The following is a 17,170-nucleotide window of genomic DNA, read 5'->3' on the forward strand; positions in this document are numbered from 1 at the left end:
GACAGTTTTAAAAAGCAATCCAGAAAAAGAAAAGCCCTCACCTGATTTTTTACCACGTTCTCAGATTTTGTCTTCACCCTGTTATTTACTTGTTTATTTTATTTTTTGGCTTCTGTTTTTGTCTAACCTGCATTCTGAAACCATTCTTTACCAGACTCGAACCCCATCATCGTGGTCAACTTCTCTCTGTGTCTCAAGTCCGCCAACGTACATGGCGAGCTACTGGCCAAACTGGTTACAGCTGGAAAGCCATCCACACGGAGGAAAGCGGTCAGCTTTAAAGCGTGAAAAGGAACAACGTCATACCGCCCTGTAGAGTTCATTTTACAGACGAAATGCAGTCATACATACTTCTGATTACATAATTTGCGATCTCCAGCAATGTATATGGGGCTATGTTTTCAGAATGAGCGTGTGTTGGTTATATCCTGAGTTCTCTTGTGTTTCCTGTGTGACTTGATGAAGACCTTGTAGGTTGAAACGTCCAATTAAATTTGTCTTTAGAGAGCAAAAGTGACTTTAGCTTGACTTTTTCTAATAAATACATTAACTAATGAAACCTTATTGTAAAGTGTGACCAAATATTTAGCATTCTCAAATGTCAAAACCTTTCAATTGAAACAGAGTGACTGTAAAGAGTCAGATACTGTTGCTCATCCTCCACCGGAGGGTGTAAAAGCCCATTGGCAAACAGAGCAACTGCTTGACCAACTAAGTTCAAATGCCCTTCTGTTAAACATCTTCACTGAATGATGTTGGTTGCCTCGTCTTCATGTGTTTTAATTTTCATCTTTCACACGTACACGAAACAATCCCCTTTCCAATTGTTCGGAGATCTTTAATCCATCTTCAGATCGGCTTAATGCAGTGCGGGTCTAATAGGATCGCCGGTATTAACCTCTGGGACAAAAGCACCAGCTGTCCCAGAGCCCCCTATTGGCCAGGCTGTAGAACAGGGTAAGAGGATGTGGAGGGGCACACACAGCACTGACCCACACTGAGAGAGTAGCACAGTGTGTGGCTGACTGTGAAGGGTGATGGGCTTTAGTAGTGACCAGCGGTGGATTGACAAGTGCTTACTCTTGGAGGAACCTTCCTGTTTGCCTGTTTGTTTTTAACCCTTTGGTTGGTCTGTGCAATTGGGACAGGGTGTTTGTATGGCTGTTTGAGTGGCCTGGAGACGTGGACGTGTCAGCATGGCGTTGGGAGCGGTGTGGAGCCGTGTTAAAAATGTGTGCCAACAGAACGGCCTCCTCATCTTGTCGGTGTTGGCCGTGGTCATCGGATGCCTGCTGGGATTCTTCCTGCGCTCCAAACATCTCTCCGAGCAGGTTAGTTTGGGATCGCCACACCTGGTGTAACCCGCTGAACCAGTAAACACCCAGCATTCCCTGTCTTCCCTGCAGTCTCCCTACTTTTCCACCTTCTGATACACTGTACAATCAAAATATTAATTTTGCTGCTTGTTCAAACTACAATTTTTACCTTTTTTGGGGGGACAACTTAATTTTTTTAAGTTCAATCCACTTAAATTTGTAAAAACATAATAGAAAAAAATGTGTACAAATTATTTTAAAAAAGTTAACTATTTATTTTGGGACAACATGAAGGAATTGTGTGGAACCCTGCATTTTTAACAGTGTAAAAAATACTGGATTCCACTCAATCAATTTGTGTTGGGACAGCATGAAGGAATTAAGTTAACTAACTTATTAGTTTTGACAAATTTAAGTGGATAGAACATAAAACAATTAAGTTGTCACAAAAAAACCTGAAGAATTGTGTTGTTTCAACTCAATTTTAAATAAGTAATTTGAACAAACGGCAAACACCATTTTTTGAGTGTGCAATGCTTTGAACTAAAGGTTCTCCACTGGCATCAATGGTTCCATGAGGAACCTTTAACATCTATTGGACCGTTCCATTACACTAAAGGCTCTTTAGAGGAAAATTGTTCTTTTGGTTAATAAAATTTTGCCTACATTCAATCATTCATTCATTTTCCATTGGTTTAGTCCCTTATTTACTTATATATTTATCAGGGGTTGCCACAGCAGAATGAACCGCCAACTAAAGCAGCCTTTCCACTGCACACAACATTTGGACACGACTGTTGGAATATGCCCTCTTGTGGCAGTCGCACAGAATTTTCAGTTTAGTCGTGCACCATGGGAAACTGATTCTCGCAGTGTCCGAAATAAAGGAGTGCAAAAGCTAAAGCCTTTATTCTCTGTGTGTTCACCATGGTTAAATGAATGAATGGATGAATACTAGAAACTTATAGACCTCTAAAAACTTTGGAGGGATTGTGGAGACAACATTAAATAAATAATATTTTTTATTACTCATTTATGAATAGAAATGTATGAATAGACTTTTTCTCTGATTCAAAAGATGATGAAAAAATAGCACTGTATACGGATACGCATTCGGTCTAGTCGTAGGAGTTGAAATATTTCAACGTATCTGCAGCTCAAATAGAATCAGAATTTTCCGCATACGGAGATAATCGGAACTCCACGCAGCTCCTGGACTACGGTAAAGTCTAGATGGGATATACAGCTGGCCGGAAGTGCGATATGTACATTAATAAAGCAGCATTTTTTTATGACACTTTATAACAATAATTAATATTTTTACAGTACTGTGACAGTTGGCTTTAGGGTTGGGGTGGGAGTAGCCGTTAGAAAATACAATTTATTGGGTAATTTAATAGATAACATAAATAATACTCGATACAACTGCTGTTTTTACGTTACTGTGACGGTTGGGTTTAGGATTGGGAGTAGACCTTAATAAAATACAATAAATGTGAAATTTATTAAATAACAGAAAAAATTCTCAACAACTTCCGGCCGCAAACATATCCAATCCGGACTACTTTCTAATGGAAGTGAATGACTTCGGGTCTGACGCTTGTCGTTTGTCGTGTGCAGTGGAAAGGCGGCTTTTTCCGGCAAACTTTTTACGTAGCGGATGAACTATTTTAGTTGTTTTAGTATTAGTATTTAGCATTTTAGTATTTATTTTAGTAACTTTTTTTTTCTTCGGATGAACTACAGAGCAGAAAACCTATTTTAATAAGTTGTCAACTGAATTTTGGAGGGGGGAGCCAAAAATGGTTCTTCAATGGAGCCAAAAATATTCTAAGACTGTATCATTGTCATTTGCTAAAGGTTAACTGAATAGCTCTAGTATGACAGCAGATGAAGATATAAGATATAAAACTGACATGATTAAATGTATTGAAGTATCATGTATGCAAATTTAGGCGCAAATTATGTTACATGCAAGCTTTTATTAGCATCTTGGAATATATAAGAAAATACAAGAAACATAAATACAAGATTTAAAAAAGATATCACTTTAGTTTTACAGTAACACACTGTAAAACATTATTGCTGTGTTTATTTAATTGAATCAAATTAACTTTTCTAGTCATCTCAATGTACAGTACATCAATCAAACTGACTAAAAATATTAAGTTAAACTTTGTATAACTTAAAAAACTTTGTCGAAACCTGATTAACTTTTTAGAATGAGTTAAAGCGGCATCAAAATATTTGTTATCTTGACATTTTGTCATAAAATTTTTTACAGTGCACTGCTATACATCATTAATCAACGCATAATGGCTATGAGTTGAGTTTTAAACCCAGTCATGGAACTATATGCAACTAAACACTTATGTTTATTATTGGACAAAATTCTGTCTTCAGTCTGTTTATTTGACCAACTGTTCATTGGATGAGTGAGATGTGCACTTCATCAAAGCTCTCGGTCATAAGTAAAGCAGGCATCAAGTTGTCGGAGGGATTATCAGTCAATCAACTAAAACGCTGAAGCACTACAGCTGGGAGGATCTGTCAAGTTGAAAATCTCATCCGTCTCCTGTAAACCATTCATGCTGCTAGTCAGGTTTATGAGGAACTATATTTACCTCATGGTCTATGGCTTGCTGAAGTAGGCAAAGTCTTTTGGTGTCTATTTGTGGGACAGAATGATAAGAGAGAAGGATATAACTGCTGCATTGTACACAATTAAGAAATTATATGTTTTTCCACCTCCTATTTGTAAATAACATGTTGAACTCCGCTAGAAAGGGGCAACGCGGTGGCTCAGTGGTTAGCACTGTCGCCTCACAGCAAAAAGGCCACTGGTCCGAGTCTCGGCTGGGTCAATTGGCATTTTTGTGTGGAGTTTGCATGTTCTTCCCATGTTGGTGTGAGATTCCCTTCGGGTGCTCTGGAGACTGCGTTTATTTCAGAAGTTCGAAACAGCTCCCCAAATTAAACTTTTTGGAAAGTTTGTTTTGCCTCTTAAACACCTTTGAGCTACAATTGGCTTGTGGTGTTTCCTAAATACACCTTCTTTTTGATTCATTGACGCTGATCTGTTTTTCATTACACAATGTCAGATACTATATTTCAGACATAGGCAGTCAGTAAAAAGTAAAAAGTAAAAGTAGAGCAGTAAAAAGTAGAGCTTTCAAACGTACTCAAGAGTAGTGAGTATTACGCTGTTTAAAGCTGATGCGTTTACATGCAATTTGTGGATGTGCGTGTAAACGTAACATTCTGTAGTGCGTTTAGTTATTGCCCTACAGGGACACAACATCATAAGATGTTAATATTAGGTTAGATTTAGGTTGTGATGTCAGGTGACCAAAATTCAATGTCTAGCCAGCGTCTAATGACAACATTATTTTGATTTTCAATAACGACGTCGAATGATGTTGATTTTTGGGTGATTTTAGGTTGTGTTGGAATGTGACCAAAATCCAACGTTGAGTCAACATCATAAACCAACGTCATATTGAGGTCAAATACTGACATTTATTTGTCTGGTATGGCAACCAAAATCCAACATCTGATAGACATCATAGTGGTGACATCCACACAATGCCAAGCTGTAACATCATTAGACGTTGATATTTGGTTGATTTAAGGTTGGATGTTGGGCATTGACGTCGGTCTGATGTTCAGTTCTGACATCAAAATTATTTTCATTTCCAAACAAAGTGCAACATCCCCACGATGTTGAGGAACAAAGTCAATCTAAAGTAATGTTGACGTCTTGTGCCAGCTGGGTGTTTAAGGCCATTTAAGATTTTGAACATCTTCTGGAACACTTTTAATACTTCCAAACAGTTTGCTGCAATCGCATATATGTTGAAGGTAGTTCATTATGATGCGATTTACTTTCTATGTGCGATTTGATTGGACAGGAATCACAGGACTGATTTTCCTAATCTCCAAAGATAAGAAAAAATAAAGTAGTGACTGCAGGTTGAAGGAAAGTAGTGGAGTAAAAATACCGATACAGAACTAAAAATGTACTAAAGGGAAAGTAAAAGTAGACATTTTTTAAAACTACTTAGTAAATTACAATTTCAGAGAAAAACTACTCAATTACAGTAATTGAGTATTTGTAATTTGTTACTTTACACACTGGACTTAATGTGCCTAGACCTTACAATTTGCATTACTTTGGCGAAACGATTCTGTCTCTTACACATAGGCAGTCAAACTTGATCCCTCGGAATTCATCTTAAAATTTATTACCGTGATTTATATATTTAAAGAATTTTGTAATCTATCATCATCACTACAGAAACTGACCAACTGAACTGAAACACAGGGCAATGATTAACTAAACGAGACACAGGTAAATGTAATCAGTAATGGTAGCCATTAGAAACAAACCAGAGAAACAACCTACATTGGCAAAACATGGACGCACAAACTGAAAGCCAAAAGAACACAAACCAAGCATTACAGTCATTTTTGGCAAATATTATATATTTAAAATAAAGACATTTTCAACAGCTGACACTCTGAGGAAGGCTTTAACCCAAAGACTTTTGTGTCTTTTCCCTGTAACAAATAATAAAATAAGGAGACTGCAGATCACAATTTGCTATAATAAAATACATTTTAACATGAAATTTATTCCTGTGATGGCAAAGCTGAATGTAATAAAAACGGGAATATTACATTGTAAAAGTATTGCATAACATTTGAATGTTTTTGATCAAATAAATTAAGGAGCCTAACAGACTTCCACTTTAAGTACTTTAGAAACATGAACAAAATATATTCTTGACAGTTAATCAATCATCCATAGTAAAAAAATACTATGAGAAATTGTATAAATGCACTCAAAAAATATTATCAGACATACTGTGAAAATTTCCTTGCTCTGTTAAACATAATTTGGGAAATATATATATATATATATATATATATATATATATATATATATATATATATATATATATATATATATATATATATATATATATATATATATATATACAGTTGTATACTTTAAGCTGTATAGAAGTGTCTTGAAAAATATCTAGTAAAATATTATTTACTGTCATCATGGCAAAGATAAAATAAATCAGTTATTAGAAATGAGTTTTTAAAACTATTATGTTTAGAAATGTGCTGAAAACAATATTCTTAATGTTAAACAGAAATTGGGGGAAAAATAAACAGGGGGGCTAATAATTCAGGGGGGCAAATAATTGTCTTCAACTGTATATTTATAATTTCAAATATATATATATTTTTTTTTGCTATGGATGATATATTATGCACTCAAAAAGATGACATTTGCTGTTTGTTTAACTGCGTAGCTAAAATCAAACAACACAATTATTGAGGGTTTTTTTTTTGGGACAACTTTATTGTTTTATGTTCAATCCACTTAAATTTGTAAAAACTAAGCATCTGACTTAATTGCTTCATGATTTCCCAAAACAAATCCATAGTGTGGAACCCAGAATTTATGCAGTGTATATGGAACCCAGAATTTATGCAGTGTATATATAATTTGCTCATTGGTTAAAAATATTCCACAATATATCTGTATTCGACCGAATAAATTAATGATTTGACCATTAAACTGCTGTTCTACACTCTGTAATAAATCTTTTTGATCATTATATCAGTGTATCTCTGTCCGTTTAGATTACGCCAAATGGCAGCTTTACAGACTTTACATGGCCTACCTCAGCAATGCCAGTGGCAGATGTAGTGGCTCAGTGCCAGCTGTTTTTAACACTAGCATTAGCAGATAGCACAGCAGATAGCAATGGCAGCCATTTGTCAGCATTGATCCTGATGCTGCTTGGACAAGAGCCCTGATCTGAGCTTCACGTTCCCTCCCCCTAATTCATGCAGACCTGTAAGCTCTTTAACACCAGCATCATGTCTCTCAGCCCACTCAACACAATATGCTCTTCAATAAGACTCGGGCTTTAGGAGTGCCTTTGGGCAGCAGTGTTTCTTTCTAAATAGTGCTGTTTCACTGTACAACATGACTCTACACTGTAAAAAGTATCTGTTAATTACCAGGTTCTGTTCTCACAGGTGTTTTTTGTACTTTTACGGTAAGACATTACAATAACAGTACATTGATAATAATCAGGGCATGACATTAACACCTGCAAACCAGCCAAATTAGGGTAGATTTTAGCTGTGGCGGGTTAGACAGAGGTTCTGCAATAAGCATGGCCCAATATTCGTGCAAATGTCTTAGAATCAAGAAGCTGCAAGACTGACAAAAATAACTGCGTTCACGCAAGCAAAAGAAAGCAGGTGAATACCAAATGAGAGGATCATCACTCGCGCGCACAGGCGATGCGATGCGCGCGACTGTTAAAAAGTGCGCGCGCTCCCGTTTACTTGCGCGAAGCTACCGTGCCTAGAGGAAACACAACTGGTGCGATCGGTTCTCCTTGAAATAGACTGGACAAAAAGCGATGATCGTGCACCCACAGTCTTGCTGCTTTCAAGAGCTCGAGATTTATACTTTTATACTGTATACATTCTGTATGCAAGAGCGGTCACTGCTTTATTTTAATTATTATTTGAACAGATTATTAACAGGCCTAACATTAACCGTGTGCGCGTGTACATCCTTTCATTGTCACACACGGTATGCTTTTTTTTTTTTTTTTTGCTTAAAGTTATTTTTGTTAATATAGTTTAATTATCATTTTTACAATAATATTTCTTTAATATGAGATTAACCGTTTATGTGTAGTTAACTGGTGATCGGGGACCTTTAGCCTGGACAGATTACTATGCATATTTTAGATACATGACAATACTTTTTTAAATGTCTTTTTTTTTTAAAAGGTTTTGTTGAAATAAAAAGTGCGTACAGCTATATTTTGCTTGTTTTGACACATTTCAAATCTGTGGCTAAGAAATAATTATTTATTTTTTATGTGGTCAGAGATAAATTTAGTAAATCTTTCACTTTGAGCTCTAAAAAGTCATGTGAAAAAAAAACTAATTGCATTGCGACAACCCGTTTGCTTATGCTCATTGAGCAAGCTCATACACAGCACACAAAAAGTGAAATGAATGAGGAGGCATGTGGACACAACACAACATCTAAATCAAGTAATTTTAGCATGTCAAAGTCAAATTTATGCATTTAAAATTTATTTTTCCAACAACAAAAGTGTGGCTAGTAAAAATGGCGAATGGGTAGTAATGTTGGAAAACTACTAGCCACAGTGGCTAGTGATAAAAAAGTACTGATATGTAAATTAAACGGCTGACGCAGTGGCTCAGGGGTTAGCACTTTCACCTCACAGCAAGAAGGTCATGGTTTGAGTCCCGGCTGAGTCAGTTGGCATTTCTGTGTGGAGTTTGCATGTTCTGGGCGTTTCCTCCCGGTGCTCTGGTTTCCCCCACAAGTCCAAAAACATGCGCTAGAGGTGAATTGAATAAGCTAAATTGACTGTAGTATATGAGTGGGTGGGAATGTGAGAGCGTATAGGTCAGGGGCGTCGCTAGACCCAATTCACTGGGGCACGTGCCCCAGTTAAAATCTCCAGTGCCCCAGTAAATGTATTAAGATATGATTTACTTCATATGCAAGTGTATTATTAAGAGTGGTAATTCCGAAATAAAGACGTTATTCTCTATGTGCAACCGAACCAACGCTGGTGAAAGCAGTGTAATCAAAAAGCAAACTGACGCATCTCCGCGTGTGCGCAGAGAACACGCCCGCCTCTCGCACGCGCTGCTCTTCTTCTATATATGTATGTATATATATATATATATATATATATATATATATATATATATATATATATATATATATATACATAAATACATATAAATACATATGGGGTTGGGGGAAGGGGGTACGTGCCCCAGTAGAGCTTTATGTCTAGCAACGCCCCTGGTATAGGTGTTTCCCAGTACTTGGTTGCAGCTGTAAGGCATCCAACTGTGTAAAACATATGATAGATTGAAGTTGGCGGTTCATTCCGCTGTGGCGAGTGCTGATAAATAAGGGACCAAGCCGAAGGAAAATGAATGAGCTGACTGTTGCGGCATGGTGCCTAAGTGGTTAGCATAGTTGCCTCACAGCAAGAAAGTCACTGGTTTGAGTCACGACTGGACCAGAGAGTATTTCTCTGCGGAGTTTGCATGTTCTCGCCGACCAGTAAAACATATGCCAGAGTAATTAGTGGTTCATTCCACTGTAGCAACCAGTGAAATCTTGCTTGTTTAATCGGTCTGGGTTTAATTAATTCATTTTCTTTTCGGCGTAGTCCCTTTTTTAATCTGGGGTCGCCACATAGGAATGAACTGCCAACTTATTCAGCGGATGCCCTTCCAGCTGCAGCCCATCACTGGGAAACACCCATACACTCCCATAAACTACGGATAATTTAGCCTACCCTATTCACCTATACTGCATGTCTTCGAACTTGTGGAGGAAACTGGAGCACCCGCAGGAAACCCACGCCAACACGGGGAGAACATGCAAACTCCACACAGAAATGCCAACTGACCCAGCTGAGACTCGAACCAGCGACCTTCTTGCTGTGAGGCGACATCGCTACCCACTGTGCCACCGCTAGTCTGTGCTTTATGTGTCCAGTAAATCACAGCAAGTTAAAGCTTTGTGTTATTGTGTTTTTTGTTTCCTAAAGGAGGTGAAGTACTTTCAGTTCCCAGGAGAATTGCTGATGCGGATGCTGAAGATGCTCATCCTGCCTCTCGTGGTCTCCAGGTAAGATTAAGGATATATAAATATATACAGTTGAAGTCAAAATGATTGGCCCTCCTGTGAATGGCAAAGATAAAAGAAATCAGTTATTACAAATTAGTTATTAAAATAATTAAGTTTAGAAATTTAGATAATTTGTTTTTCCATTAAACCGAAACTGGGGAAAAAAATATATAGGGAGGCTAATAATTCTGACTTTAACTGTACGTGTGTTTCATCGCACTCAAAGTGTTAAAGTAAATGATACACTATCTAATGTCAGATTAAAGGTGCTCCTCAGGGTTCTGTACGCTCTCCTATCATGTCTTCCTTATATTTTAATATATTTTAAGTAATTATCAATTTCATTATCTGCTAGTGCTAATCTGAGATTGGGATATTTGTGTAGTGGTGTGATATGAATCAATTCACCGTCAATTTGGGAAAAACGATATTAGACCTAAAAAGACTAGGTGATGACAGCATCGAACAAGTGGATACCTTCAAGTATATTTGGATGGTCATTGACCGAACACTGACTTGGAAAGCCAACATTGACTATCTCTGCTCAAACCAACAAAGGCTATATTTTTTTTACAGAGACTCTCCTTTTACAGAAAATCTCATGTTGCTGTTTTATCAAGCAGTTTTGGGAAGTTTACTAAATTCCTGTAGGCAGGCTTTAGTATGGCAATCTTTCAGTTCATGTCAAAGTTGCCATGAAAGTCATGGGTATAAGAGAATACACATCACTTCAGTCAATCTATGAGTTGTTGGTTTATAGGAATGCACAAGTAATAGCAAATGATCCAAGTCATGTTTTATTTCCAATTGATGAATGACTTCTATTGGGAACACAATATAGTGTTCCTTTATATAGCTGTAACTACTACAAGAAGTCATTATACTGGTTATCCATTGGCATTTTAAATGGTAAACTAACTTGATGGTATTTTTAAATGTCACTGTTGGTGGTAAATGTTACATGTTGTCTATTGTGGTACATGCAAGATAGGCTCATTCTGAAAACATACCCCTATATACATTTCTGGAGATCACGAATTATGTAGCCAGAGGAATGTATGGCTGCATTTCGTCTTTAAAACGAACACTTTTTGCTCTTGCAGCTGACCACTTTACTCCATATGGACGGCTTTGCCGCTGTTACAAGTTTGTTCAGTGGCTTGCCGTGTACGTTGGCGGACTTGTGGCGTGAGAATACCAGGGTGAGAATGTGGTAAAATTAGAAAACATGGTAAAAATCAGGGTACTGCGAGGGCTTTTTTTTTGCTGGATTGCTTTTTAAAACACTGCGGATGGGTTTAGGGAAGTGGGTGAGCAGGTCAATCTGTGCTTTTGAAAACACTATTGGTTGGGTTTAGGTAAGGAGAAGGGTGGGTCAGTCGATCGGTCAGTTCATCAGTCAGTCAGTGGACAGTGACCTCTGGTGGATTTACGCCAGTAGAACAAGTGCTACTGGCACTCGCGTCAGAAATTTTAGATCTGAGAACTGCAAAAAAAAAAGCATACCTTTTGAGACGTATTTGAGATGTATGTAGGAGTATGTTTTCAGATGAGTCTGGATTGGTTATATGAGGACTGAGTCCAAGACAATAAAGTATTTCAAACTCTTCATTCAATCATTCTCTGGGAATCAGACCCATGTCCCTGCAGTTTCTGGTGCCATGGCCTGCTTAATCTACATTCCTTTTTTTTTTAACAAACAACAACATGTGCATATTTTTTTGCCCATATAAGTTAATCATTTAAAATGTGAATGAGCAGCAAGTGCTCGCAAATATAGACTCAACATGTGAAAGGCCTGGGAACAACAATGGAGGACATGCTGTACAGCAGATCCTGTTCTTGCTTCTTGGTTTGTCACAAAGAGATGTAGAAGTTTTGTTTGAGCTCAGGTTGACCAAATTTCATTGCTGCATGCTGCCATGTGTATTATTATGGTGTAATGTTTTAACTGTGTATTGAACAATGGCACTTCCTGTGTTGTTGTTCCTCTGGTTTGTAAGTAATGATTCTCTGTAAACCAATAGTGTTTAGCAGCTGATTTAGCTCCATTCTATTGGTACCTTACTATTGTGCTAGATACCCTCACAAAATGGTCCCAAAAACGTGGTTTTAATTAGCTATTTAGGTACTTTTGAGAGTGTAAACTGAAAAAAATGCAAACCATACTCTACTGTACCAACTGCTCAGTAGAATTGGGCCATAAGAATTGTGGTAATCTGAATATAAGTTTAAATATAAATACTGAAACAAATGTATAGCAAGTTGTGAAATTAACTAAAAAATGCAGCTTGAAAACATTATACAGCACACAGACAGAATTTGCTGTGTTCAAGGGTCTCACAATGCCTTTGGCTGGTATGAAAAGAATAGTAAAGACATATTAATCAAATGGTATGCTGGGGCTTATAGGGCCCACAGCAGGGTTTGCGTATACTGTCCTCATTTCAATGCCATCTGCCTACCAGCAAAAGCGGAAACCAGATTATGAGATGAGCGCACCAGTCACAATCAAAGGCAGCCCTGTATTTCTCATCTGTGTGTGCATTTCAGCACCATGAGGATCTTTAATCAATGGCCACACAAACGCAGAGACCTGAACCCTTTCAAAAGATCACCTGAGGGAAATTGCATAGGAATATGACATTCACGATTATCGGAGAGAGCACTGTATGACGTTATTTTATAGTGTGCAATTAGAATTATGTTAATGTACTTAAAAATATTTGTTATATACATGTACTGTTAGGGTTGACAGGATCTGGTTAATGATTAGCTGCGTATTATTATGCAAATTTAATATAGTAAACACATGGGGCCCTATCATACTCCGGCACAGTAAGGCGCAAGACATGTTTTGCGCGATGTATTGTTATTTGCAGAACAGCGCAACTGTAATTTTAACAACACATTCTTTAAATAGAAAATCCATTTGCACCACTTTGTAGACTCATGGGTGTGCTGGTCTAAAATAGAGGTGTGTTAAGGCGCATTGTTTGCGTGTTGCTATTTTGAAGAACTCAAATAGACTGCACCATTGACCAGCTAAAGGTAGGTCTAAAGTACAGCTTAGAGCATGTTAGTTATGCGCCTATGCAAATCCAAATGCTTACACATTGCTTAATGCACACAGGATGTATAACAACACAAAAATATCTTTACAAATAAAAAAAATAAAGGATTAAAATGTTACAAAAATTATTATTTTCTACATAAATATAAAAACCACTGCCTCCATGCCTCATGTCAGGGGGCTTTTTCAGTTTATTCATGACAATCTGCATTTGTATAATGTTATTATTATTAGCAGTATTCTTTTTTACATGCATATTTATGTTTGTGTAAATAAAAACAAGCTCAGATTTGTCCACCTGTGGGGTTTTGGAGACGTCTGCATTACCATATAGGGCATAAGAATAGGACAAGAGTTTTTGACCCCACTTCGTTATTATTGAAAATTTATTCGTTTGCTGGAAATTAGAACTGAATTTAGAAATAGTTTTGAAACAAATCTTTGAGCTTAACAAACAAGTAAATATGTCGGCTAATGGATGTCTTCAGTGGAGTGAGTTTCCACTGTCTCCTTACTCCATGAAAGTAAAGGAGTAAAGAAAAGCAAAGTAAAGAGAAAGTAAAGAGGTCGAATGGAGGAGGCTCATTCTTTATCCTCGCGCTGCAGATGGTCTGTTTAACTATTTTCTCACTAGTGAAGCTTTCAGTTTTTCCACTTACAAAGTTCTCCATGTAAACAGCAAATGCAGCATGGCGCGATCCAACCGACTCTTAAAGGGAATGTGAGATGAGACTCTGATTGGATTAATGCATGTTATGCTCAAAACACACCTATAACTCATTAAGAGAATAAGCACAGCACTGTTAGACCATGCGCCAGGGTGTAGAGCATATTTTTCCATCCTCAAAATAGCAAAAGTGGATTCGGACACGCTCGTAATGCTTTTGCGCCCTACGATTTAAGGCTCGTACACACCGGGACGCTTTTCATTTGTGTTTATCATCAGCTTTTTTCAAGATGTTTTTCCGGATTCAAACCCAAGCGAATTTCACTGGCATCGAGCAGAAGAATATGCAAAATCACTCTTTGATGTTAGATGTCAGTACACAACTTTAAGCTTCTGACACCCACTTGTAACACAGTAGAAGAAGACAGAAACGTGACACGCTTGCTTGTTGTTAAAGTTACTAGCTATTCGAACAAGCATAGATGGTTCAAGTAGCAGCTCTAGCTCTAGCGATGAAGAAGTGATTATTGTTCACCAGTGCAATAAGCAGCTCCACGTTCATATCACCTCTGGGCATCTTCTTCAATGTGCGCTCTCATTGACAGTTTCGCGATTGAGTGCCTCTAAGTGCTGTTTACTGTAACTTCAGCAGCTCCATACATGTAAACAAAAGTGCCAATCTGATTGGTGGTGAGAAGGTTTTGTAGCAGCGTGTCAAAAAAAAAAAAAAACGAGCATGAGGCGTTTATTTAAAAATGACGCTTTTACGCCTGGCGTAACAATGGTGTGCACAATCACATTGGCATCCTTCATTTAGTCACCAGACGTTAAACGTCGATGGAAAACGTGAGCAAAAAGCCTCCCGGTGTGCACGGGCCTTTAGCCTTTGCGCCTAGATCATTAAAGTAGAGTCTATGATGTGTAAGAAAAGCAATGTTAGGAAGAAATAAAACACACCAAAACTGGAGTAAAGATACTTAAATGTAAAACTACTACAGTAAAAGCCTGATATTGATGGAAAGTTTACTCTGAAAGGTGAAAGTGAAATGTCTGTAAATGTAAACTGTAAAAAGCCACTTAAAAAAACATGACTAAACCCATTAAGTTGAATTGTTAAGTTGACCTGACTTCATTTTTATGATTATGCAAAGAGTTAATTATTTGAATGCATTGGGCTTTTTTAAGTATAGGCAACTAATTGCTTTTTATACCATGTTGAAATTAAAAAGAAGATGAACAAGTCACTTAATAACTTACAAATAAAAAAGGTAAAAACTGATATTCAGTTCACTTTTGATACTATTTTGTAGAAACTATGGTTGCTTATTATTATTATTATTATTATTATTATTATTATTATTATTATTATTATTATTATTATTATTATTATGCTGCATTATTTTATTGTCAGATATGTTACATTGATGGTGTTTTCTATGGATGCACAATATTGAATTTTGACTGATATTTATTATCGCTATTAGCCCTAGTGTTGCATGTGTTTAGAAAGTGTTTGTCTAGTGTCAGATTTGTGATTTTTATTCCCTATAGCTTATGACTATTAAATCAAGACTTGTGATTTTATGACACCAATTCATTTCTAAACAGAATTAACCCATGCCATTTGTGTTTCTGACTTTTTGTGTGATTGTTTAATAAAATGTCCCATCTTTATATATCAAAATTGTTAATTGATGGGCACTAGGACCCTGGGGGAGGCTACTTAAAAAAAAAGAATAGAGCAGATACTGAATGAATTAAGCTGTGTTTTTTGTGGTGGTTCTCCCCAAATGTATGATTTTGTTTGTATCTTACTTTTGTTTTACCAGTCTAAATAGTGAAATAGTGTCTGATGGTCCATTCAAATGTTTGTTGGAGTGCACGTCTGAAACCTGGTCAGCAAGACAAGACAAGAAGTCTATATATATATATATATATATATATATATATATATATATATATATATATATATATATATATATATATATATATATATATATATATATATATATATATACATTACAGTCAAGCACAAAATTATTCATACCCCCCGGTAAATTCTTACTTAAAGCTACTTTTATTCATCCGGCAAGTATGTTTTTGACCGGAAATGTTTTTTTTCCAAAAGATAAGACAACATACAAGAGGCTTCATTGTGGAAAAATATTTCTCAGCATTTATTTACATTTGAAGAAAAACTTTGACAGAATTTACCAGCGGTACAAATAAAAGTATATATATTTACTCACTGCCCACTTTATTAGGTATACCTGTCCAACTACCATGTTTGTTCTTTTTTTTTTTTTTTTTTGATGTAATGATTACCATTTGTATAACCACAGATTTCCTACAATTACAATGTTGTGTAGCAAAGCTATGGTTAATTTGTGTTTTTGTCATATAGTTATGTTTTTGTAAGGGTATACTTGTGAACATCACTGGTTCATCATTTTTGAATATATATTGTAATGATTGTTAGAGGATTTAAAGGTACTTTACTTTTTTGCGTTCCAGTCTGTATTTTAATAATTTCTTTTATTTAAAACTGACGATGATATACAAAATTACCTTATTGAATAAGAATGAGAGCATAAATTCATATGTATAAACATTAGGTGTGCAATTTGAGATACAAATAGATGTATTTCTTTAATTATTTTTATTTCAGTGAAAAATATGGCATTTGATGACACTTATTGGTCTACATGATAGATGTCATTTGATAGCATAGCACTTTCTGAGCCCCAGTCAGGTCCAAATCTGCATTTCCTGTCATTTTGACTTTACATTTTAATACATAGACTAGATGTAGATAATCCTCTCACATGTTTAAAAAGTCTGCTTTAGGACATCTTTTCATTTTTCATGTTGGGTGCTGCTGATGTCATAGCGCAATGATTGCATCTATATGGGGAAAAATTGCAAGATTAAGGCATGTCTTTTTTATCATCACAAATGATGGCAGATATGTGGTCCTTACAGCTGAGATGTGAAAAAAAATGTCTAATACTGGCTACCAATATATGTTCTGCTAAACAAAAATGAATGAAAAAACATGGGTTTAAGTAAATGATAGAATTTCCAATTAATCCTTCAGCGTTATAGGACTGTATATACAACGGGTATAAATAAGTATTGAACATGTCTAAACGAGCTGTTGACTGGAAATTTTCACCAGATGTCCGTATCTTATCCATAGTAATCCATACATACAAAGAAAACAAAACACAGGGACAATGTATCGAACACATGAAGGAAGATAGAGTGTAAAACGGCATGGAAAGCCCAGACAGCAGCTGAAATTTCTCAGTAGGTATTCAGCAGGCCTGCCCTTCATCAGTGTAAATGAATATTATCTGCTCCAGTTCAACATCTACTTT

General features: G+C 36.4%; 1 protein-coding gene across 1 annotated transcript in view; it reads left to right on the plus strand.

The window, feature by feature from the left end:
- Positions 1–1,001: 1,001 nt before the first annotated feature.
- The window catches only part of slc1a7a (solute carrier family 1 member 7a), a 52,955-nt gene continuing 36,786 nt past the window's right edge, over positions 1,002–17,170 (plus strand). Inside the window, exons 1-2 of the mRNA XM_056472447.1 lie at positions 1,002–1,331; positions 9,971–10,050. Coding sequence (XP_056328422.1) covers positions 1,197–1,331; positions 9,971–10,050 — 215 coding nt within the window. The 5' untranslated portion in view covers positions 1,002–1,196. The remainder of the gene's footprint in view (positions 1,332–9,970; positions 10,051–17,170) is intronic.

This window comes from Danio aesculapii, chromosome 2 (genome assembly GCF_903798145.1).
Source record: "Danio aesculapii chromosome 2, fDanAes4.1, whole genome shotgun sequence".
Classification (NCBI taxonomy): domain Eukaryota; kingdom Metazoa; phylum Chordata; class Actinopteri; order Cypriniformes; family Danionidae; genus Danio; species Danio aesculapii.